Below are 23869 nucleotides of genomic sequence, written 5' to 3'. Positions count from 1 at the left end.
TTCACCTGAAAATCCTATAGAAATCTATCACTCCCGTCAACAAAAGGATAGAATTGGAAAGCAAACAGCGGGCAAAGAGGTTCTATCCCTCAGCCTCCCTCGCCTGAAATGAAATTCTGCATATGCTCCTGACCAATGCGATTCGGGTATAATTCCCGGTGGGGTCAAATCCAGATTTTTTTTTTTGCAAGTAGGAATCACGGCAAATTTTGCCATGAGCCGGTTGGTTTTCTCGAGGCTCCCATTTCGCCATCAATGCTCCATTCTCATTTCATCTCATCACCCCATCATCCCTCTGACGACCCTGATGTCAAACCCATTTAATTTCACTCCCCATTGCCGCCTGCGTGCGTTCCCGCCTTCCCTTCGTAGTGCCAGCTGAAGGAAGTGAAGGATGGTAACTGGGTGAAGCATTTTGTTTGCTAATTAATTTGCTGCGCCATTTGGTTAGATGCCCAAAACATTGGCTGAAGTTTAGTGCTTGCATTGTGTAATCAGTTTTAAACTGCGTAAATGTGTTTAACGACAGAGATTCTTATTCATACTCGCTAATCATCATCAGATGTGGTCGGGCATCATTTCCGCAATGTTTTGGGCTTGACGATATGCTAAGCAAGGGGGGAAAAGTGACTAAACTACGTCACTGCATTCCATCTCCTGACAATTCTTAACTCCGTGAGTTTATAGTCAACATTGTTTTTACAGTGTGTTATTTCTGCATTACAACCAAGATCATCTTTGAGCTCTCTGTTGCAGGAGGATCAATTTTTACTAACAATGGTTATCAGTATCCGATACTGAAACTGGAAAGAGTGGAAACTGTATAGAGTCAACACATTTCTGGTATTACTCAAGCTTTCAGTTGTGTTAAGTTATTAAAAAATTAGGTTGTTATTGTTTTTAAAGTGTTTTAATGTAACGAGACAAAGTTTTTGGCGAGTGCACAAATAAGAGAAGTCACTCTCTCGGAGAGAGGGCAACTTTGACCCCGTTGGTTGGCTTGAGCACGATGTGAGCGTTCATCCTGATTTCCTCTGGATCCTCCAGCGAGCGGATCGTAAACTTCCTCACGATGGACGACAGGATACACTTCTCCTCCAGCAGCGCATACCTCTGACCTGAAGACAAGTTTTCACGAATTTTCAGAGCACGAATTAGAAAATTATACCATATTTTATTCAGGATGATATGTTTGATATAAATGAGTCCACCAGTATCTTATAATAGTTTTATCTATTGAGCATGGTATATCTTATTGAAGGGAATTTTATCATCAGAAATTAACTGCAATTATTCAGTTTCTACTCAATATATATGTTACATATTTTAATGTCTCCAAGTACGCTGACCTCATGAACTCACGTTTCTTCCTGATCACACTTTTCATTCCAGCCGTATAAAACATTTTCACGTGAGGAGCAAGGATTTTATTTCCTTCCCTCTTCTACAAATTTACTCACTCACTATTTGTGTGTGTGTCAAGATTCGCAAGATTCAGCATGTTTTTAGTTAGTAAACGAGTGCTGTTAGAACCTGTAGGAGAGAGCTAGTTGCTATTTAGTATTGATACATTTTTTGCAGTTACTTTTATTCAAGATTTCAAGATCAGTTTTTTTTTTTTTTTTTTTTAAAAAAAAGGCTGTCTATAGGTGGATGTTTTTTGCTTGCTGGAGGTCTAGAACTAGTGCGGTAATGATATAGGCGCTACTGGCAGGTGCATTGGACACCTCTGACTCTCTTCTAGGCTCCGAGATGACTCGACTCAAATCAGACTGTAAAAGCTGTGACCCTGGCAGTAACAAAGATGATAATGTGATGTATGTCCCTCTTCTACTTTAGAAACCTTTCATACCAAACAAAGGAAAAAAAAACTATTGCGAAAGTTATAATTTCATTTGTGTTTGCTTACATTCCAAAAAAAAAAAAATGTTTTTCAGAGACTAAATCCAAACTATTACCTTAAACCTGATGGCACAGTAAATTTTTTTACAGGTTTTGAAGCTCTATTGAGATTTATGGTTGTTCTTTTCAAGTAAAATTTAAATAAAATAACAGTATGTCTCAAAAATCAATACATCTAAAATCATTCCATATTTCAGCTCTAAGTAAACTTACTATGATCAAACCGAATTTTAAGTAAAATAGACTCTAGCAAGACTGAAAGATTGAAAGTCTGTACGACTGTATGCCAGTACAGCACAGCGGCGAGCGAGCCTACCTATGCAGTTCCTAGCTCCTCCGCTGAAAGGGATGAACGCGAAGGGGTGTCGACACTGGGTTCTCTCGGGAAGGAAGTTGTCGGGGTCAAACTTGTCCGGGTCGGGGAAGTGCTTGGGGTTGCGGTGAGCTAGGTATATGTGCATTGTGACGGTGCACCCGGCAGGAATGTGGAACCCATCTGCAAACACACACACAAGATTTTATGGTTTTATTTTAGGCCAATTTTGTTTTCAAATAGATTTTGTCATCATTGTTTAAATTTTTTTTATGAATTCTGTTTATTCATAAAGATAGCATATTATTGAACAAATATAACACTTAAATGTTTCATAATGCTTATTTCATCAAAACAGTGTCATTTTGACTGATACAAGATGCATTTTTTCATTATAATAATTTGTAATAAGCATATTTAGGGCTGATCTACTCGAAACAATAAAAATAAATTTGAAATTACTGGTATTTGTTTATTTGTTTGAAAAATGAACCAATGCCATAATGTAAAAAATAAATTACTAATAACAGTTGCAATATCAAAAACAAGTAAAATTAATTTTCCAATCTACTTAGTACATACATTTTGGTACAAATTTCATGCATGCTGAATAAATTACATCCACTGAATTCAATATACTATTAAAAGGTTAGTTTTTTGTGATTTGAGTTAAGTTTGATTAAAAATGATTATCAATTTCATGATAGCAATGGCCTTTTGGTGCTTTAAGATATACCTATTAACTTGCATTTGGCTTTTATATGGTGTATATGCATGCTTTTCAGTGTTATTTTGGTTTTATTATTATTCACAATATAATCTATTCCCTAGTTATAATATTTAATAATGATATATGATGTACAGCATTAAGGTAAAAAAAATTCATCATGAGAGAAGGCCAGACATATTTATACAATTTCCCTTAAACTTCAGTCAGTATTTGGATAAAAAAAAATTGCTTATCTAACTGCAACTGAAGTACCAGATTTCATTAACAAGTTTGTCACATTTTTAAGCTCAACTATCATATTGTCTCAGGGTTTAAGCGTGACTACTGCTGCCAAGTTACTACAGTATAGAAAAGTTTATCTGATTGGTGAAACACACAAAAAATTAAAATTTGGCATGCATTCAACTATGATGAATTCTTCAAGAGACTTTTTATGACATTTACCAGGATCAGTCATCAACAATAAATTTTACGATTTTGTTTTCAGCTTTTAAATTACAGGAAATTTTCTGCAAAAAATTATAATGTAGATTTTCATAAACTTCTTTGCACGTCTGGTGTTTTTTTTTTTCAGGGGCTAATGTGAGTTTATGTAAATGTTTCCTTGTATAAAACCATCCAGAAGCTGTTTTTACAGCTGGAGTGCCCATGATTCATGTTTAAATAGCTGTACATTAGCATGAATAGTAATACAGGCATGAAATAAACAACACTTTGATACATTCTGTAAAAAAAAAAAAAAATTAAATGACAAAATATTTTGTGGAAGTCAATTCAAGCTATCCTAAACATTTATAACTGAAGACAAAAAAACAAATGCACTAGTGTGTATTTTAGATTGTTCATTGGTACACATTTTTTGTTTTGAAATATGTTGAAAAGCTCTTAAATTTCTGGAGTAAAGAAAATGAACCCTAAATTAGTGTTTCACATTGCACGTTTATGCTGGAATTACAATTGTGTGATGGCATGATGCGAAGGATGCGATACGTTAATTTGAGTGTGTGGTATTTCACCTGCGTGACAAAATAAATGATTAACTATTTAAAAAAAAAAAGTTTCTTTTCTCTACATAATGCACCAAACATACAACACCCGCCAATGCCTGTGAATTTTTTTTCCTATATTGTCATGTTTGAAAAAAAATATGTAAAAAAAAATAAACTTGATTTCATTTGGAAAAATTACATGTATGAACACATTTCAGATCTTTCACAAACTAACAAAACCTTGAAAATACATTAATCATGATTTTTGTTACCAATGTACGTGTCCAGCTATCTTTTCGAAAACAAAAGTTCCGATGCTCTTTTGCAATAACATCGCGCCCACGAGACAATGGGAAAAGAAAAATATTTCTTACTGGGGAGTCTTGTCGTGTCCACAGTTTGTGTCGCACGAGAATGTTTATCAAAGCATTGGCGTCCTACGCATCGTGCACATCGTGATATTGTGATTCCAGCATTATGCACAGGGAGCAGAGGGTCGCAGTGGCCTCCGACACTACTTGCTCGTAAACCATGAGCCGTGCGGGAGGTTGGGCCAGCACGTACCAACGTGGACGTCCTCGCTGAGCTTCCTCTGGATGAACGGGATGCTGGGGTACAGGCGCAGGGACTCCCGTATGACCTGCCCCAGGTACTTCATCCGCTGCAGGTCCCTCATCGACGGAGCCCCGTCCGAGTCTTGAAGTACGTCTCGGAGCTCTGCGTACACCTTCTCCTGTGTCGTTTCACACAGTCACCTCGTTACCGTGTTGGCAGATCGAGTACCTTCAGGGAGCAACTCAACTCCGAGGAAGGTAGGTTTCCAAAAGAGATGCAACACACGCTGCGAGGTTTCATAATAGACCAAAGCCACGTTTTCAATGAAAAATGCGGAAATTGTAACAGGAGACTTAAGGTCAGTTCAGACGGTCGAAGAGTAAGAACTATAGTACTTTCGTAAATCAAACTCTATAACGATGAGGAGACTCCACAACTAGCCACTCATTGCTGAGGAAACATTACAACAATCAAAACAGTGTAATTAAAGTTGATTTGGACAGTAATATTTAATGCACTGCGAATGTCAGTGCAACTTTCGAGACTGTTACGACTTGGAAACTCATTGTACAACAGGCATTATGAGTTCTGACACAAAGAAAAGTGCTAAACTAGTTCAAAAGTATTACAAACACACACACCTGTATCTCCGGATGATGGCCGAGCATGTAGATGGTCCAAGTCGTACTAACTGCTGTTGTATCGTGGCCCTGAAAAATTATCAGTTTTTTTTTTTTTGAGAAAACCAAAAGAACAGCTAAACATTATTGAGTCTCATGGTCCTCAAATGAGGACACTGCATTCCTCCATTTCATACGTTTGCCTTTACTTTGGAGAGTATTTGGCAACCAAGAAGTCGTTATGTGAATACTGTACTTACTGCAAACATGAATGTGTCCACTTCCTCGCGGATCATTTTATCTGAGAGTTCTGTATTGTCTTGAGATGTTTCTAAGAGGAGGTCTAGAAAAGCCTTTCTTCTCTTTGTACCTGATGAAAAATATTTGCTTTAAGTTCTGATTTTTATTATTGTCACCATATATGTGTTACTATAAGGCAAAACTATGTTTCATATTACCAATTATTTCGTGCTCCTCAGAACCATCTTTGCTGATTGTTGTCACACCAAAGAGAGCATTTCTGCGGTCTTTGATAACCTGTGAATCAATCACAGTTATAAAATTATGTGCTTAATTAGTACTGACTTTTTTCATTTTTTATATATATTACTATATATAAATGTATTATCTTAAGTAAAATTTTAAGGAGATGAGATTGATAATTTGTGGACAAGGGAATTTCGAGGGGAGAGGGGAAGATGGGGCAGCTGCCCACAAGTTTAAAAAAGGTTATCATCCTGTGTCGTAGTGACAAAGAAAAACAATACGTACTTTCGTGACACTTTGTGTAATGAATATAGATTACCCGTGCAAAGAAAGAGTATAATGCTAGTGTGAAATAATTGTTTAGTGCATAGCACACATCTGTGAAATAATTTTACACCAATCAAATAAAATAGAACCTTTGTGGACTTGCATGATAAGAGTAGACTTTTTGTGGTGACCAGAATTGACACCTGTAATATGGGTCTTGAAAGGAAGGTGAAATCAGGTTACAGAAACTGACTACAAAAATAGAACCTAAAAAAATTTGTGCCTTGTTTTTTTTTAACTTTCAACATGAATTTTGGACTTGTATGTACCACATTACATGCTTAGTATTTTCATTGATAGGCTGGTAGCTAAATGGGGCACTATTTACATCATAAAATACTATAAAATTCTTATAACATCTTAAAATTTAATATAATCCATGTGCTATGGAACAGTTTTTTTGAAAACATGTTCAGTACTTCATGTTGTGGAAATAATGCAAACCTTACATTGTCTGTAAATCCATGAAGAATTTTGATGCATTCCTTATACCGCTGGCCTCTCTTTGTCCGGTGGTATATGAAATCTAGGTGCAGAAGTGGTGAAAAGATTCGCTTCAGTGTTAGTGTACAAACACTGGAACAGAAATAGTCGACAGAATGTTAGGTTTTGATGATTCTCAACATTCAGGCCTTCTGGAGTGTTTACTGTGGGAAATGATGTCTTAAAATAAATTTGTTAAAAATGTTTGTGTAAAACAGTGATGACTGATGGTGGGCTACATGAAGAGTCTTTCAACAAAGAAATACCTCTAGATATAAACTGTTGTATATTAGCTGTCATTGTCTACATATATCTGTATCTCGCAACAAGGCAGCTCCAGAAGGCTTTTCAGAGGAGGGGGGGGGGGGGGGGGTGGCTATCATAGCAACAGGAATGCAGTTCTAAAACATTGCGTTAAATAAACCAGAAATTGGCCGTAAAATATATACAAATTTACTATCCTAAATATTCAACTTATACTTTTATACAGTTTTTAAAGCAAAAAAATGTAACAGAACACATGAATTTATGTATGAGATATATGACACATACCCTGAAACAATGAATATAAAATGGACAAAAATTCACGTTTACAAATACGAGATTACATTGAAACAATATGGAAACTGAATAATTAATGCATTAACATTATACAACAAAATCTAATCTTATTTTACCTTTTTTGGCAAATCTTTTAATAATACAATCACTATTTACGAAATGTTTCTGTGTATATGCATAAGGCATAGTCTTAAGCCTTTCTTCAAGAATTCTTGATTTCAGCCAGGTTTTTGACCTTCGGAGTGTGGAGAATGACGTTTCTGCAGTGGTTACAGATACGCTAATTGGTCATGTCACTAAAATTTTTAGTAGCTTAAATATAGTAGGAAATATTTCCTCTTCACACTTCAAAATAGCTTTAATTGCAGAAGTCTCGATAGGAATAATACGGAGCACACAAAGAAAACCATCAAAATATTGCCAGGAATAATCAGGAGCACATGGAGGAAACTAACGCACATTTTCCTTAATATCAGAAAATCACAGAAAAGGTAAAAAAATAAAAAATAAAATAAATAAATTTAAAAAGTGAATAAAATATTACAACAAACAGGTTCTGTCAGCTTGTGAACTTATCCTTTGTTGAGCAAGGATAGAGTTCTAGTACAAGCCAGAATTTGTTGTAAACTGGCATTAAATATAAACTTTACTTGGAAACACAATTTCTGTGGTTTCTATGTATAAGGGCTGTAAAATGGTATCTTCATATAAGTATCTAAATATATGTTACACATTTTCTAATTTTATATTTGCATGTTTCTTTTTTCCTTTAAAATTCCGGAAGGGATGTGTCCGGGCCCCAGAACGCCCATGCTTTCCAGTGTGTCTGGTGCTTCCGGTAGGAGAATTTGTGTTGAGACAAGAAATATACCTAACTGCATCAATGAGTTTGAAGAGTGGGAAGAAAATTATTGTTAATCTTTAATGTTAAATATATTTACCAACCTAAGCAATTTCCTTGAAATAATACTATGGAATTCACCATTTTACTGCTAACCATTTTTTTAAAATTATGTTGCCAAGTTTTGGAGACTAAAAATTATGCTTACTCATAGATTGCTTTAATGTATTCTGTATCCCTTCCTTCCTGTGCGTAAATTTCGGTTCCCATGGCAGTATCTGAAACAAAACTAATCATTTAAAATTGGACCCTATGAGATGGTAAATAGAAAAACTATAGCCTAATTACAATTCAGAATATTCTCACCGCAAATGACGTCCAAGGTGCATCTGGTAATGTAGGGATAGATATCAAAACCATTCCCGTCTGCTTTCGACTGGAGTTTGTCCACCAGGACCTTACTTTTCTCAGCAAAAACCTCCAGGAAGTTCTCCAGTATGCTGAAGTGGAATGCGGGCGTGATGAGCTTCCTGAGCGACCGCCATTTTGAGCCTGGAAGCAGAGCCGCTTGACTCGCAGCCTGACCTGGCTGGCCGTCTCGGGCCTGTTGCTGGCTGTTGTTGTATAATTAACAAACACAGCATGGGCCAGCATATTCATCATTTTAAATCACACCCATCATACTACATAAATTTAAAGAACTCTCTGACATGAGGTTAGGATTGAAAAATTAAACAAAAAATAACTTTTCTTAACAAACATATATACATACTAGCTGCCCGACCCAGCTTCGCACGGTTGTTTTAATTTTGGGGGGGGGGGGGGGGGGGGGAGATAAGACCAAATATCTTATTTACAGTTATAATAAATGAAATAAAATGAAAATTAATTAATTTTGACAAAAACTTAACACAATGCTTTGTAATGTACCGAAGAATAAACGAATAGCACCGATGGTTTCCCGACTCTCGAACACGCAACGTTGTCATGGAGACGAAGTGCCCACTGTTTCCCGGGCTTAAACACCAATCAACATGGATAATCAGTTTATTATTAATTATAAATTATTAAGACCATTAATCGAAATAAAAACTATCCTATCTCTCAAGTTGGAAAAAATTACACATAAATGCCAATTTTCATCGAAATGGGTTGACTTGGTGAAGAGTTCACTGAAACAAACATCAGGACACTGGATTTATATTTATTAAGATAAGCAAACACGGGTATGCCTTGGTACTGTTTTCATGCTAAATTCTAGTTTTTAATGTTGTAGAAAAAGGGCCTCATTTGAAGCAGTACCAGTAGTAGGTGCATAGAAAATGTTGATGTTAGTTATATTTTAAAAAAATTATCAATTTTTGTAAAATTCGAATTATTAGTGATTGTTCCTTATTGTGTATCCAGTTGATTTTGAAAAGAAAATATTGAATCAAAGAAAGATTCTGTCTGGGATGAAAAGCTGTATAATTACCAAAATATATTTGATCTTGAAAATATCTATAAAACTTTGAGGAACATTTCCCGCGAGCTATTGTTTCATGTAACATATCCAGCTGTATTTTAACTTAAGATATTAAATTTAAGTAAATACCTAGTTAAATGAGTTAAGTCATGCGAAATTGTACCAAAACCAAAATATATTTGATTTTGAAAATATGAATTATAAAACTTTGATGTAAACTGGATACGCACTAAGGAACAATTTCTGACTTATTTAAGCATTTTTTTTATCTACTTCAAGAGTAGGATTTTTATTTTATTATGAATCTCTTGCTACAAAATTACATTTTTATAACTTAACTTTTATGATGCATTGCAGTAAATTAGTTATTTGACCAATAATTTAAATTTTACACTATAAAAATCGTATTTGGTCATAATCAAGAAATTCTGAAATGATTTATATTAACTGTTACAAATTAGCAGCTGTAATAAGTTAAGTCACCTTGGCTTGTAAGTAAGCTGTCTCCAAGCCATGGATGTAAAAGTTTGTAGGCATAAGACTTCTCGAAATGCTTTGTGCTGTTTAGAATGACCTGAAAATAAGGAAAATAACAACAATTAAAACTATAATTGGGAAAATGTTAAGTGTTGTACATTTTGAAACGATATTGAACTTGTTTCACGTGTTAATGCAGACTTGCAGGCTTTAATTAACGAGTAACCATTTGTTTTGGCGCCAGAACTGTTGGAACAGTTCATTATTAGCAGAAGGGTGTAGGTATGTAGTTATGTTTTTTAATTCAATAAATCTTAGGTATAATTTTGCTTTAAATATAAATTATTATTTTTTTTTTTTCATTTAATTTATTTTTGACGTCGTAGGCTCTTTCCTTGGGGCATTTTTGTAAGTCCGGATTCCAGTACAGTCCGCGTTGTGCCACAGCTGTCGGAGCGCGCCCTGTGACGACACTGCCGTGTTTGTTTGCCATTTTGTTTTGTCGGAGATGGGCCTGCATCAGTTTAAGGGGGATTAGGCACCACCATCTATTTATTCTAATTGTTTGACATAAGGTATAAATCATATCTCCCAGACTATCTTTCTGTACCTTGTTGAAACCACATATTTACCAACAGGCTCTAGTCTGTAAGCGTCGCGAGGAAATAACTTATTTCACGCGGGCGACTACAACTGTCATCATAACCACACCAGTTCACAAGTGTTCACTTCAACAGGAAGCCAAATCTAAGTCATATGTCATGTCAAACCAAAGATTTTAGCACGGAAGCTTTATTGCAAGTTGTATCAATAGATTTGAAACTAGCTGAAGTAACTACCCAGCGTTGCCCGGGCTAAACACATCATAATATAAGAAACATCACTATCGAGTTTCAAGTCTGTTGGATATACACTTGAAAAACGGGAATTCTGTTATTTTTAAAGGTTCCATTGATTGCACAATATCGGTGCATCATGGCTATGCATAAGAAAAACCAGGACGCCAATCATCAGCTTTTGGGGAAGGCATGTAACCCCTGGGCAAGACGTGACGGACGCACCAAACGATAGCGCGTTACAGATTCAAGGCGACGCCATCTATCTGCGAAGTTATAAACTAAACTTTTATTAGCGCATTTGAGAACTAGCTGTCGCGAGTTTTTACCTAGCGGATGGATTTCGCCCAGGAGAAGGATAGGAAGTTGCCTATGACCTATGACCTAACTCCTGAGATTTTCTATTATAAAACTGAATTTACCTTTTTTTTCACTCCCTTAGGGATATAATTTCATAATTACATGTAAGGAAAGGGATGTTAAGATGACGAACTTATCGTTCTTACTTAGTTTCTAGTCTTTGGAACATGCTAATATTTGATGTTCCTATAGTACGAGCAGTGGCGTAGCCAGGATTTGTGTATGGGGGGGGGGGGGGGGTGTTAGGAAGCACGGTCCCCCCCGTATTAAAGCGGGGGGTCCGGGGGTCCTCCCCCGGGACAATTTGGATTTTAAGGTGTAAAATAGTGCTATTTTAGCAGTTTTCGGTACTTAAATTTAAATATTGTAATGGTAAAAATTTTATTAATTTTTACTATGAAATTTGTTTGAGTGATGAATAAGAAATTTAAATAAAAATTTGATGCTAAGGGGAGGGGGGGTGTTATACCCCTAACCCCCCCCCCCCCCCGGCTACGCCCTTGAGTACGAGGGCTTTTTTCCGATGGGCTTGCGATAATTCTTGACGCAGGAGCCAGTGCGCCGCGCGATTAGTCCACCCGCCTCACAGCAGCGTGGTGAGGGAGAGGGAGGTACAGGCGTTGGCCCTGTTATCTTCTCTCACTGATGGCTAACTTCTTCCAAGAAGGCATCGAGAAGCTTGTATTACGATATGACAAATGCCGCGATCTTTTTGGCGATTATGTAGAAAAATAAGTAAGACCCTGCTGAGCTTTTGGTAGTAAAATATGTAAATTTGAATTTTTTTATAACCCATCAAAGTTTGAAAAAAAAAAAAAAAAAACTGGATATCACCAATGCAGAAAACTTCCAGCGTTTACGCTTAGTTTTAAGAGTTATTTCAACTGAATGAAGACAGGTTGCATGCACATGTTTTCTAAACACAAGAAAAAATATAGCTTATAATAATTACAAACTTTGACATTCTCAATATATATATATATATATTTTTTTTTCGTTTTGGCCCGAAATCTTAAATTGGCAACTCACAAAACCAACTTTTCGTTCCACAGCTACACAGGTTATAGTCATTAGCGCGCCGCTACACATTTCACAAAGCCTCTAGTAGGGCTCTCTTTCGCACCACCTACTAATGTGCTGTAATATATTGTCTGGAAGGAGAAATTCTGGATTCGTCATCATACTCGAATTCATCATCTTACCCTCCCTTCCTCTAGTCTAAGTCACTATCCTGCCCATAAACCATTTTTATGCAAACAATCATGTCGATCCGTTGTTCCCAGGGCCTGATTAACCCTTAGGCTAATTAGGTTGCAGCCTGTGGCGCGTGGATAGGTGGGGGGGGGGGGGGGGGGGGGGGGCCGAAATCGTGTCTTCGCATGCACTATTAATCTAGCATCATTGCATCTACCCTACATATTTAAACTAGACCGAGACAAAACACTAAAACTAAATGCGCTGTGAACTGAAAAAGCTCGGGACTCCCTGATTTCAACAATAAATTTTGAAATTTTAAAAAGCGCGGGTAAAACAAACACTGACTTGTCACCTGGCGGGGGCGTGTCCTCATAATTAGCCTCGGGCGGTCAGAACTCTTGATCAGTCGCTGGTTGTTCCGTTGCTGGTAGTAAAGAAGGGCAAACGGACGAAAACACTTTCGCATTTATAACATTAGTAAGGATTGCAGGACGGCGAGGCCTAATCCCCATTAAATTAGTGTTGTTTGAAAACTGTTCCAAACAGTTGGATACAGTTTTTTTTTGACGTGACAACGTCTAATAAATCGATGAACGCCGGCTGCACGCACGAAAAAGTGTCCCGTTACGCACATTATTCCGTTACACTGTGTCCCGTTACGCACATTGTTCCGTTAAGCTGTGTCCCGTTACGCTCATTGTACCCTTGCGCCGCATCTATCTCTCTTCCACTCGACTGTTTATAAAGTGAAGTGAAAAGTTAATGTGGTTTTCATTGCTTATTACAACAACAATTTCGGCAATAAAGGTTAATTATTCTTGCATTTTAAAAATCTGATTACTAGTATAATTTCAAGTATTTATTCTTTTATTATTCAAATAAAAATGATTCAATTTTATTCATAAAAGTATGCAATCATTTCATCAATGTTTTGTTATGACGTCACGTTAAACTATCGTCCGTAAACCGACTTTACAGACAACCAATTTTTTTTTTCCACACAGGTATAGCTTGTGCGTGCTATAGGCCGCACAGCGGAGAGGTTGCCGAGAGACAGCAAACGGCGTGTTCAGCAGACAGCGGTTGGCACTTCACGTAACTGGAGGCGCGTCGCTGCGTCAGCAGTCTAGAGCCTGGCAGAACAATACTTGCTGCGTGGCCGCTACATGCAGGCGACCGCGGCAATGACCTCAGAGGCGAGGAATATTTCAGCGGGATGAAGTGGGATTATGTGTGGGTCATGTGATCCTTACGTTTTACCGCTAAATTTGATTCACTATGATAATAAGCATGTAAAAAAAACATTTTTGACAACGAATTACTGTGAAATTATTTTTTAAACACTTTTTACAAAAATATTTATTATGCAAAAATAAATAAAAGTACTATTAAAAACCACAGTCAGCCCGTACACATACTCATTATTTAGACACAGCACAGACAAAGAGTTCCAGAATTTGCTTTCTCCTTCCACAAATGTAATACTAAATAAATTACTGTACTTATCACTAAAAATTATTTAAAACAATTAAATGGATATTTGTCATCGCTGGCGTACGTCCATGTATCTGTTTTGAATAAATCTTCCCCTTTGCAAAGAACGTAATAAAAATTACGTAGACTGATAATAGTGGATGACTCCCGTTAAGGCAACAATAGTACCTTTATGGTAATAATTTATAATGTTCCAACAATGGCAGGCTGGAGTCGAAATGTCTCGACGGACACGACATGACATATCCGATTAGACGTGGCACATCGTTCCAGCAGGACACTGTAGGGTCACAATACCACGACATAATTAACACGACGAAATCTAGAATGGTTATCCACAAATCTTTCAATGCTAAATGCGTCCATAAAATGCAGTATATAATAATCTAAAAAAGAATAAAAGTAGGGCTTGTAGAAAGCTTTTATTGCATGCGGACAGTCGAAGTATATAAAAACACAACACTTAGTCGTCTCTGGTACGAAGAGAGATAAGTTTATTTTAGATAAAAGGAAGCAAGCTATAAATATAATAAGTGACAGAAAAATTCATTCTAATACTGTTAGCTGTGCGAAGAATTAAAATCACATCTTGACAATGTAGAATTACAACGTTAACCATAAACACGAAGATATACGTTTAGATAAATAGCTTAAGTCACACGACAAATATGTAGATGTAGCCATACGCAAACAGAAATTTCGTTTTTCAGCACAAAGATTTACCAAGTAGGTAAATATTTTGAAGTTTAGTTTTGTGAGGTTTGCCTTTTTTTGCTTTCCGTCGTGCGGCACGACACGATAAACTTAGAAACAGAATCTACTTCTTGCGGGCCGTCGAGGCGCGTATATCGTCGTGTTCACGTCGCGGTGACCTTGTCTTTGATTGGCTACTGAGCGTGTCGGGCCTGTTGTGTCGTGTCCGTCATGACGTTGCAACTCCAGCTTTACATGCGGGCCTGTACTTACTGGCTGAAGGATATTTAACTACCAATTAGTCAGAGGTGCCCACCCCCCCAAACACTATGACTCACCCCCCCCCCCTAACCTAAAGATGTGCCCCCCCCCCCCCCCCCCGAAATTTTTTATGCCATTTTCTCAATGATTTACTCAATTATTTTATAATATTATACTTTTTTAGTATTATATTTTATCACATTTTGCATGAATTAAAACTTATTTTCTAATAATAATTTTGGTCATATCAGGTAATATTTCCATCCTGAACCGACAGATGCCAAACTGCTTTTGTTGAGGAAAGTGCGGGGTTGCCAATTTGATTTACAAGATCCCTTTCAATTATCAAAGCACCAGAAACGTATTTTCACATTAGAAGCTATAATTATGTAAATAATATATACATTTTTCTCGTCTTTTAACCACCTCCCCCCACCCCCCTGAAATTTTAATGACGCAGTCTGCGTCGTTACCCCCCCCCCCCCCTTATGGGCACCCCTGAATTAGTCAATTGCCATTGGCTACTACTCTTCTAAAGTTATTTATCTCAACGGAAGGTTACTGAACAACCCACGGAGTTAGGGATTGACAGCAGACGGCATGCTGTAACGTAGGGGAAGCCACTTTTTTTTTTTTTTACGTCGGCATCGCCAAAATTTTCCCGCTTTTCCCCAAAACCTTGTTGAAATGGTGCTTGAACACGTCTGATGATGGTATAGTAATTATGAATTAGAAATTTCGTCGTTAAACACAGCCAGTTCAATTCTAAACCTTTTTTCACACTTGAGCCAGGGCCGGCGCGTCCACACAGGTGAACTAGGCAACCGCCTAGGGCGCCAAGTAGCTGGGGGCGGCGCAGCACGACACATAACAGCTCATGTAATATGTTTAACGATTATTGAAACTAGATGAAAATGGATTTTTGTAACAGTTTGGAATGTTTATATTGATATAAGTAATTATTTAAAGTCCACGGTGACCTGTTTATGATTTGTAATAAGTAAAAAAGTAAAAAAAAAAACACAAGCCTGTTTACATTTGGTTGTTGACAAAATATTAGGCTTACGTGATGTATTTTGAGGCAAGGACAATTTTTTTTTTGGGTTTCCGGCGGGGGGAGGGGGGGGGGAGCATTAAGGTTTTTCGCCTAGGGCGCCAATTTACCTTGCACCGGCCCTGACTTGAGCCAATGTTTCGGGCGTCCAACCAAGATGGCGCGGACCACGAGCTGGAAGGAAGAAGCAACCCACCTCTATGTGCTCCGCCTCCACGAGGTGCACCTCCGGGTAGGGGCCAGTCCAGGTGCAGAACAGAGGCGAGTACCGCGCGCGTAGCTCGACCACCAGCTGTAGGAGTCCTGGCGGGGCAGCAGGCAACACGGGCGGTCAACTCACTACCCGACAACGATGCTGGAATCACTAGGGCGCAACGCGATACCACGTTATGTTGTGGACCTAGCGACCAATTGTAGGGAGACCTAAGATGCACATAAAGTTCTGCCATTCCCGATTACACCCGAACAATTCACCTTCGGCCAACTTCGGGATTTGTTTTATTTCTGCGCAGGAAAAATGAATTCAAATATTAAAAGTGGTCGGTTAGGTTAGCTACATTAAAACACTTTAAAACACTATGGACGGTTAGTTAGGTTAGTATAGCTACATTAAAATAAACAGAGAAATATAAATATTAATAAGTAAACCCGAGGTTAGCCGAAGGTGAATTGTTCGGGTGTAATCGGGAATGGCAGAACTTTATGTGCATCTTAGGCTTCCCACCAATTGTAATAAAGGATTACACACAAGGGCGTAGTCAGGATTTGTGAAAGAGGCAGGAGGTTAAATGAAGCTACAACGAGAATACACTTTTGATAGGCCTGTTTTGGGGGATCTGAGGGGAGTGGCATATGAAACGCTCCCCTCCACCTTCCTGCCAGGGGAAAACGGTTGGTCCGGTTTTCCTCTCCCAGAAAAGTTTTCAAAAAGATGATACTTAATACTTTTATTATGCTTTTTTTTTCAACTAAAATTTTAAAATAAAACGGACGGCAGTTCCTTACACTATGTGCTACTGCTTCAATAAAAGAAGACTAAACTCTATAATTTTTCATATTCAATGGCCATAAATTGAGCCACGTATTAGTTATTTTAAGCTGGTCATTGAGTTTCTTTAGAAGGGGGGAGGGTTATGGCCCCTCCCTGCCCCTTTCTGATTACGTTTTTGATTATTTATAAAATATTTCTGTCCATGAAGAATATACTAAAAATACAACAACCATCAATGTTTACAATTTTTTTAATCAATGTTTTTGAAAGAAATATACCTATGTTCGATCCAAATTTAACGTATGTTCGGGAAAAAAAAAAATCTCTTTGCGCGATCATATCTCAAGAGATTTCAGAGATAACGAATGCAGTAAATTGCACATTAATAATAACACTGCACCGCCTAACCATCATTCGAAAACATAACTCAAGAGACGCGTTTCTTTAACTTCGTGCCCGCGACGCCATTGAAATAGTCGCACTGCCGTCTGGGATTTTTCGAACGTGATTGGCTGGGGAAGTATTTCACTCGCGTCGCGTCCGTCGTGCTTTTGCGATTCCAGCATCAAGCCTTATCCAGTACTTACCGAGCTTTTCAACAATACTATAAATAAATGCATTACACTTTTCCACTCTGTGCACTAAGCGCAGCAAGTAGATGGTCTGAAAACTTGGTAAACTATGAAGCAACCCTCGAATACACTGGTAAAAATTGTCATCTTCAATTTACGAAGAACCTGGTTACAAACTGTACTGCTATTTTCGTAAATTTACGCTCACTAAGTTCACTTATTTGAACACGAATTTAAAATAATATTCTTGGAATATAAAAAAAAAAAACTGGTTTAAACTAGAGTAAGAATACTCTTATTTTGTCCATGTGTTTGTTTACCTTTCTTTAGAACGAAACATACAACTTGTCAGTCTAAATACGGCATAATTTCGTTACGGCCGTCATCTTGAAATACCGTACTAAAACGAAAAATTTTCCCTCAAAACGGGAAATTATTTTTCCGAATTTTTGAGAATTTTTGGCAGAATTTTTGTTCCTCTAATAACTGAAAATTTTTGTTTATTTTGGCAAATTATGGCAAATTTGGGAAAATTTGGCCAACTTTTGAGTATTTTTTGGGCAAATTTTGAAGGGCAAGACAAAGTTCAAAAGTTTAGGTCATGGTCATCCAAGATGGCCGCCATGATGTTACAATCCAAGTTGGCGGACACCGACTCCTACTCCTGCCGCCGGACCGGCAATTATTTACTATCAAGCCCGTTTCAGCGAACCTGAAAACATAGGTGGACGTCACATATATGTTGCGTCTATAATGGCAATAAACATTTCATAGCTAGTTTTTATTTTTTTTAATAGCCTGTTCTATATGGTCTACGGCTTCACGCCAGCGACCTTAAACTCTCTTCTGTAACGATAATCTAATTAACTTATTATTCACAATTTTAACCATATGAACGATATATAGGTACGACACTATAATATTAACCAAGACACATATTCCTTATTAATGCCTAAATCATTCTAAAAAAAAATAATAATTCGATGCCGCATTCATGACACCAGCCCAAGAGCACGCGACCACAACTGAGGCCCGTTCTACAATGACACGGAAACGGAGACGGATCACGGAAACGGAACGGAGATGGTTCTCACGTCCGGATTAGCTCTGCAATGCTTGGCTCTTCCGTTTACGTGGCTCCGTGCGACCAATATAAGCCGAGTACTTGTCTGCGGTGGTGGACATGGTTTTTTTAATGTTATAAATATTCTGTTAAGTACACTCCCGATTATCCGCGAAATTAAGCGGCAGAGCCACCGCGGATAGTGAAAATCGCGGATAGTCCGCAAAGAGCCGAAAATGGGAAACAAAAAAAAGGAAACATTAATTTAAACTTAAAAATCTAAAAAAATGTATGTACAGTAAACGTTACAATTAACAGTAAAAAAAAAATTAATTATGCTAAAATTTTTGTATTTTACTGAATAATTACGCATGCCAGCCTACTGCGTGAGTTCCGAGAAGGCCTGTGGCGTTTTGCTGTATACTGCACACAGGGGCACAACAACTAAATTTCCAAAGGGGGGGCAATATACTTTTTTTTTATAAAGAATCATCGATGCCCCCTATTTAAGCGTTGGGGTCCGGGGGTCCTCCCCCTGGAAATTTTTTATTTCAAGGTGGAAAATGGTGCTATTTAAGCAGTTTTATTATCTAAAAATTGATTACACAGCACTTTCTTTGCCCCCGTTTGCCCCCACTTCAAGGTTTCAGAGAGGGGGGGGGGCAAAATACCCTTCCCCCCCCTTGTTGTTGCGCCCCTGACTGCACACAATACACTCGTCAGTATAGTTCAAATTTGCTCACTTGTAATAAAATACAGATTTACATATGTGCTGTATTTTTTTTGGTAGCATGCGCGGGTAATCCGCCCGCGGATAATAGGGAGTTTACTGTACTTGTGTTAATTCTGGCCGTGCTAAGTTCGCGAAGCACGACGCGGCGGTGGGGCGACGTGCAGACAGGCCATTGGCGTAGCTGTGTTCATAAAGTTGGGGGGGACAAATAATGATTTTGATGCCATGTAAACCCATTCCCCTCTTACTAAGACGGGGGCTCCGGGGGTCCTCCACAGGAAAAGTTTGATTTTTAAAGTGCAAAATAGCGCTTTTTAAGCAGTTTTTTGTATCTGACCATTGGATACATCGGTGTTAAAATTATTATTGTTTCCTTAAGATAAAATTTGATGAGTGAAGAAATTACAAATAAAGTTGGGCAGAATAATATTATAAAATAAAAATATCACGGTGTATAAAGTTGGGGGGGGAGGGGGACAGTCCCCTCCACATAACAAGTTCAGGGGGACACGTCTCCCCTGTCCCCCCGGTTCCTACGGCCCTGGCAGACACGCACCGCGCCACGGGGACCGCAGCAGCAGGTAGGTGGTGCCGAGCAGCGGCCAGGGGCGGGGCCCCGGGAGTCTGCGCAGCCGGCGCAGCAGCTGCAGCCTGCGCCACAGCAGCAGCGCCAGCTTGACGGCGCCCCAGAGCGCCGCCAGCGCCGCCAGCGCCGCCAGCGCTGCGGTCAACGTGCTCGTCGGCATCTGCAACAGCACAGACACCGCGCCTTCCTCCCCGTCAACCGTTACACGCGTGCTGGCTGCCAGGCCTGGCTGACCGCTGCGCTCTTCTGGTTTGATATTACACAACAGTGTTACGGTGACAACTCAGTGCTCATAAATCGAGTCGGAAAGAGGTTTGGGAAAGAATACACGACCCATGCCGCATGAGCATGGGCGTCGCAACCGGGGGGGGGGGGGGGGACAAGGGGGACACGTCCCCCCCAATAATAAAAGTCTTCAATTTCGTCCCCTCCAATAATATATTTAGTTTCGTAGTTATATTAAAAATATGATTTCTGTGATGTAACCCATATGTTGCGGATGGTGCATTTAGTCCAATCGTGGTAATGTGAGCACTGTTTTTTTTACAAATTTGTTCTCTGAAAATATTTTTTATAAAAAAATAAATTATATATTGCAACCAACTATAATTAGAATATTTAGAAAAGAAAAATGCCTAAAAACCACCTTTTTGCACCTTCAAACCCCAAATTTTCCCGGGGGACCCCGCTTTTTTCTTTCTCCAGGGGATGGATTCCTCAAGAACTAAATCAATTGCAGTTCCCCCCAAAAAATATATCCTTGTGACGCCCATGTACATGAGAGTGACATCTAAGCGACATAATTTATTTAGAATATAAATTTGATTCAACACTATGTTTGTACAAGTGTTTTTTTTTTTTAATCCATTACGTAAATCTTTGTTTTCTATAAATAATAGTTTTTAGATTCCCATTTTCATCTACACATACTGCATTAAAACAACGGGAAACAAAATACATTATCAGTTATATGTACGTATATCTATATTTAGGAATATATGTGAAAAAATAAATTACCATACAAATTTGTCGATTTTAAATTAACAAAAACAAGCGAAGACAATAAGTTAATGATTGAATTTTAGCTATACATAAGGTCACAGACAGACTACTGTGGAAGAATTATAGTAATCCTTAGTGAGCTATAATAATGTATTTCCTCCCCATTGCAGCCTGACATGCATCATACACAGGAGCGGCATAAATTGTTTTCCAAATTATTTTGCACATGTGTTACTGTAAGCATGTCTTTCATACAAACTTGACATGTGTGTTTCATGTATTTAATAATATCAATATACATATTAATTACTTGTTTTAGCGAAATAAAATAATTGACATCAGAACAAAGTATAAAAAAAATTAAATAAATACCAAAATATTAAATGTTATGTTTCCTTTAACATGAAAAAATATTTCTTGAATTTCAATGCGTAAACGTTGGAGTTCTAAAATTCTAATATTCCCTGAGAGTTTTGTGTAAAAATATTTTATTTTAAAATTCAATTATTTTTTTAAAAAAAACCCTATTCATGAATTAATTATACAGCGTGAGTGCAAATTCGACTGACAATCTTTGGCTGAAGATTCTTCAAGACAAAATAAGTTGAAAACCTCTATACGATTATGGTCCAAAAGTGCTTCCCGATGCTGGTATATGCCTTTGAATTTGGGTCTGATTATAATTTTTATAGCCAATAAAAGTAATAATATGTGGGAAAATAAAGGTGACACTATTTATTATTTAAAATAAATTTTTTTTTCTATAGGGACAATATTCGTGGTGGTTGTAGAACTTCATCCAATTGAACATAATGCAGACGCCCAGTTTTCTATCTTAAATACTTTTTTTTTATTTACAATAAAAATGTTGTTCAGCTGCCAACTTGAAAGACGTAGTATACCAGCCTTGGGGAAGCACTTTGTACCACGAGTCGTAGTTTTGTCGCAATGCGCCTGCAGCAGAAATCTGTGGGTGGAATAAAAGACTCGGCGGGTGTGATGGTCGCGCCGGACCTGTCTGCAGCAGGCCTGTGTCTGGTACCTGGGCGCGGAGGCGGGAGTCGCTGGCGTCGCAGGCTTCCGGTGCGGGCGCGGGCTCGCACGTGCTAGGCGACATGGCTGCCGGGGGTGCGGGAGTCCTCTGTCGGCGGAGACCAGCACCAGCCGGTGGCGTCAGCACCCTCCCCTCCCTACCTTCCACTCACCCTCCCCCTCGACCACCTCTCCCGATTCAGCTGCCGCCCTCAGCAACGCTGTGGGTAGCCTACAACTCACGTGGTTTCGGTTCCCTGCAAGAATTTCCGAAGATTTCCGAAGTTTTGCGTTTTGGTATTAACGCCACTTCAGCCACTAAATCAGAAGTTTCCAATGAAAACAAGCATGTTGTGACTAACCTAACCTAACCCTTCGATTTTTTTTATTTCAATTTTTGAGAGAAATCCGAAGTTGCACGAACGTGGTAGGGAACCGAAACTATGTGAGTTGTAGGCTTCCCGCAACGCTGTCGGCCCGTGGCCACGTGTGCCCGCGTGTTCTCTAGGGTCGGTACAGTCGAAGGCGAAAAACACTGTGACGGACGTGAGGATCATTGTGGATCGCTCGGCTTGTGATGCGCAGACGGATAATAATTGAGAGTCCACATTACTTGTTCTCCAAGCACTTCAAGATGGCCGCAATGGCCAAGTTCTCACATTTGCACATCTGCCAAGCCACTGAAGCGCCGACTGTTGAATCAGCACCGACTGAAATCTGCACACCCGCTCGCTGCCTTGCGAGTAAGGGCGACTGGGCGCCTGAAGCGCGCGCTTCATTGGATCTGTCCAAGCAACAATGGCTTCCTGGCTCGACCGACAAGAGCCGCGACAGCGCAACAACTCAGCACGCAACAAGCACAAAAATAAATAAATACAAATAAAATTAATTCTTAAAAGACGCAAGTAGCAAGACGCCACCGACACTACAATTTGAAACTGTACAACTGTAGAAAATTATTAAATTCTTCGTCTGGCTTCTTTTCATGATTAATGTGTTTTTTTTCCCCCGTACGAAAACTTGTAGAATTCTTATTACTTGAACTTAAAAGCACCAGTTGCTTTCATAGTGCTATAGTTTGATAAGTGAAACTTCATCATGTGATTAAATAATATCGTAGTTCTATACACGCATAACGTCAGCATCTATAAAAGTTTTCGGAACTCTTCACTTCGAATATAGTAGATTGAAACGCAAGCCGAAACCCAAGAAGTTAAAAATTGGGCAGATGCTTCCGTTGGTATTTTTTTCTTGCGTAAATTATAAGTGCAAGAATGAAATAACTGGTAGTATTTAAATTTTTTGTGTTTTGCGTTTTCTCTTATTCGCATGCTATGAGAAAGACAAAAAAAGAAACATCCTGTGTACTTGATTATTTGTTTGCTAATTGTTATCTCTCACATACATATTCCACTCTTCACTATTGTTAGGTTCTTTATTACTATTCCCAAAGGAAATCACACACTCGTCTACACATCACAAAACCACCATCTTGGCCCGTCATACACTACCTTTTTCGTCCGCCCTTGCTGCCAACCGTTATACACTACAATCCCATCCTTCCTTATGAGCTTGAGATCAAATGATCTCCAAAATACATAGTACAGTTGTATATTACCCTACTATAAATACATATTACATGACAAGTTGCATTTCTCAACAATCACAAATAATGTTACAAATCTAACCTTACTGGAGGTTTCACTAATCGTGTTGACCGTCTGTCTGGTCTAGGTCTGCTTTCCCCTTGCACTGAAGTGGGGGATACAAAGCCTTTGAAGGGTGGACTATGGCTATCTTCTCTAAGTAGTCCTGAGGAAGACAGCTCTTTCGGTATTCCTTCCTTAGGCACCACCTTTGTGGCAACCCTCCCCCTCACTTCGTCATCAATTCCTTCCCCACTACCACGCTTTGATGTTGCCCAGTTTCCTAACTTAGGCCCCCATGCCAGTGTGTCACTAACCACATTGTTTGACACTACTGGATGTCTACAATCTGGTAACTGTGATTTCCGGATTTGATCCACATGCACTATCCTATTTCTTTGGTTACTTCCCCATAACACCAAATATGTCAATGAACTTAAGACTTTTACAATTCTACTTGGAACCCATTTCCATACTTTATCTCCTATTGTTTTCACCAGGACCTTTTCCCCTACTTCATATAAAGGAACACCATCCTTTATTGGTTGCCTTCGTTCACACTTTTTGGTTTTATTTTTATCAGGTTTTAACATGCTCAGC

General features: G+C 38.6%; 1 protein-coding gene across 1 annotated transcript; it reads right to left on the bottom strand.

The window, feature by feature from the left end:
- Nucleotides 1-891: 891 nt before the first annotated feature.
- Nucleotides 892-21720, bottom strand: LOC134537861 (cytochrome P450 4C1-like). Its single transcript, XM_063378746.1, has 13 exons — nucleotides 21634-21720; nucleotides 19560-19749; nucleotides 15841-15947; nucleotides 9756-9846; nucleotides 8174-8359; nucleotides 8016-8085; nucleotides 6372-6498; nucleotides 5568-5646; nucleotides 5370-5479; nucleotides 5131-5199; nucleotides 4499-4667; nucleotides 2219-2398; nucleotides 892-1118 (listed from the first exon to the last, which is right to left on the bottom strand). Exons 1-13 carry the CDS (start codon nucleotides 21706-21708, stop codon nucleotides 958-960), a joined length of 1614 nt encoding a protein of 537 aa, XP_063234816.1. The 5' UTR covers nucleotides 21709-21720; the 3' UTR covers nucleotides 892-957.
- Between the last annotated feature and the right edge of the window lie 2149 nt (nucleotides 21721-23869).

Source organism: Bacillus rossius, chromosome 12, assembly GCF_032445375.1.
Source record: "Bacillus rossius redtenbacheri isolate Brsri chromosome 12, Brsri_v3, whole genome shotgun sequence".
NCBI classification, from domain to species: Eukaryota; Metazoa; Arthropoda; class Insecta; order Phasmatodea; family Bacillidae; genus Bacillus; species Bacillus rossius.
Note: the sequence above shows the minus strand (reverse complement) of the source record. Positions and strands in the feature narration are given on the sequence as shown.

What these genes read in the sequence shown, in the direction of transcription:
- LOC134537861 (XM_063378746.1), bottom strand. Translation starts at nt 21,708, where the DNA reads ATGTCGCCTAGCACGTGCGAGCCCGCGCCCGCACCGGAAGCCTGCGAC. An exon ending in ACTCCCGCCTCCGCGCCCAG is followed by an intron (nt 19,750 to 21,633) that starts GTACCAGACACA and finishes GTGCTGTTGCAG; the next exon opens with ATGCCGACGAGCACGTTGAC. An exon ending in TACATTAAAGCAATCTATGA is followed by an intron (nt 6,499 to 8,015) that starts GTAAGCATAATT and finishes TTTCTGTTCCAG; the next exon opens with TGTTTGTACACTAACACTGA.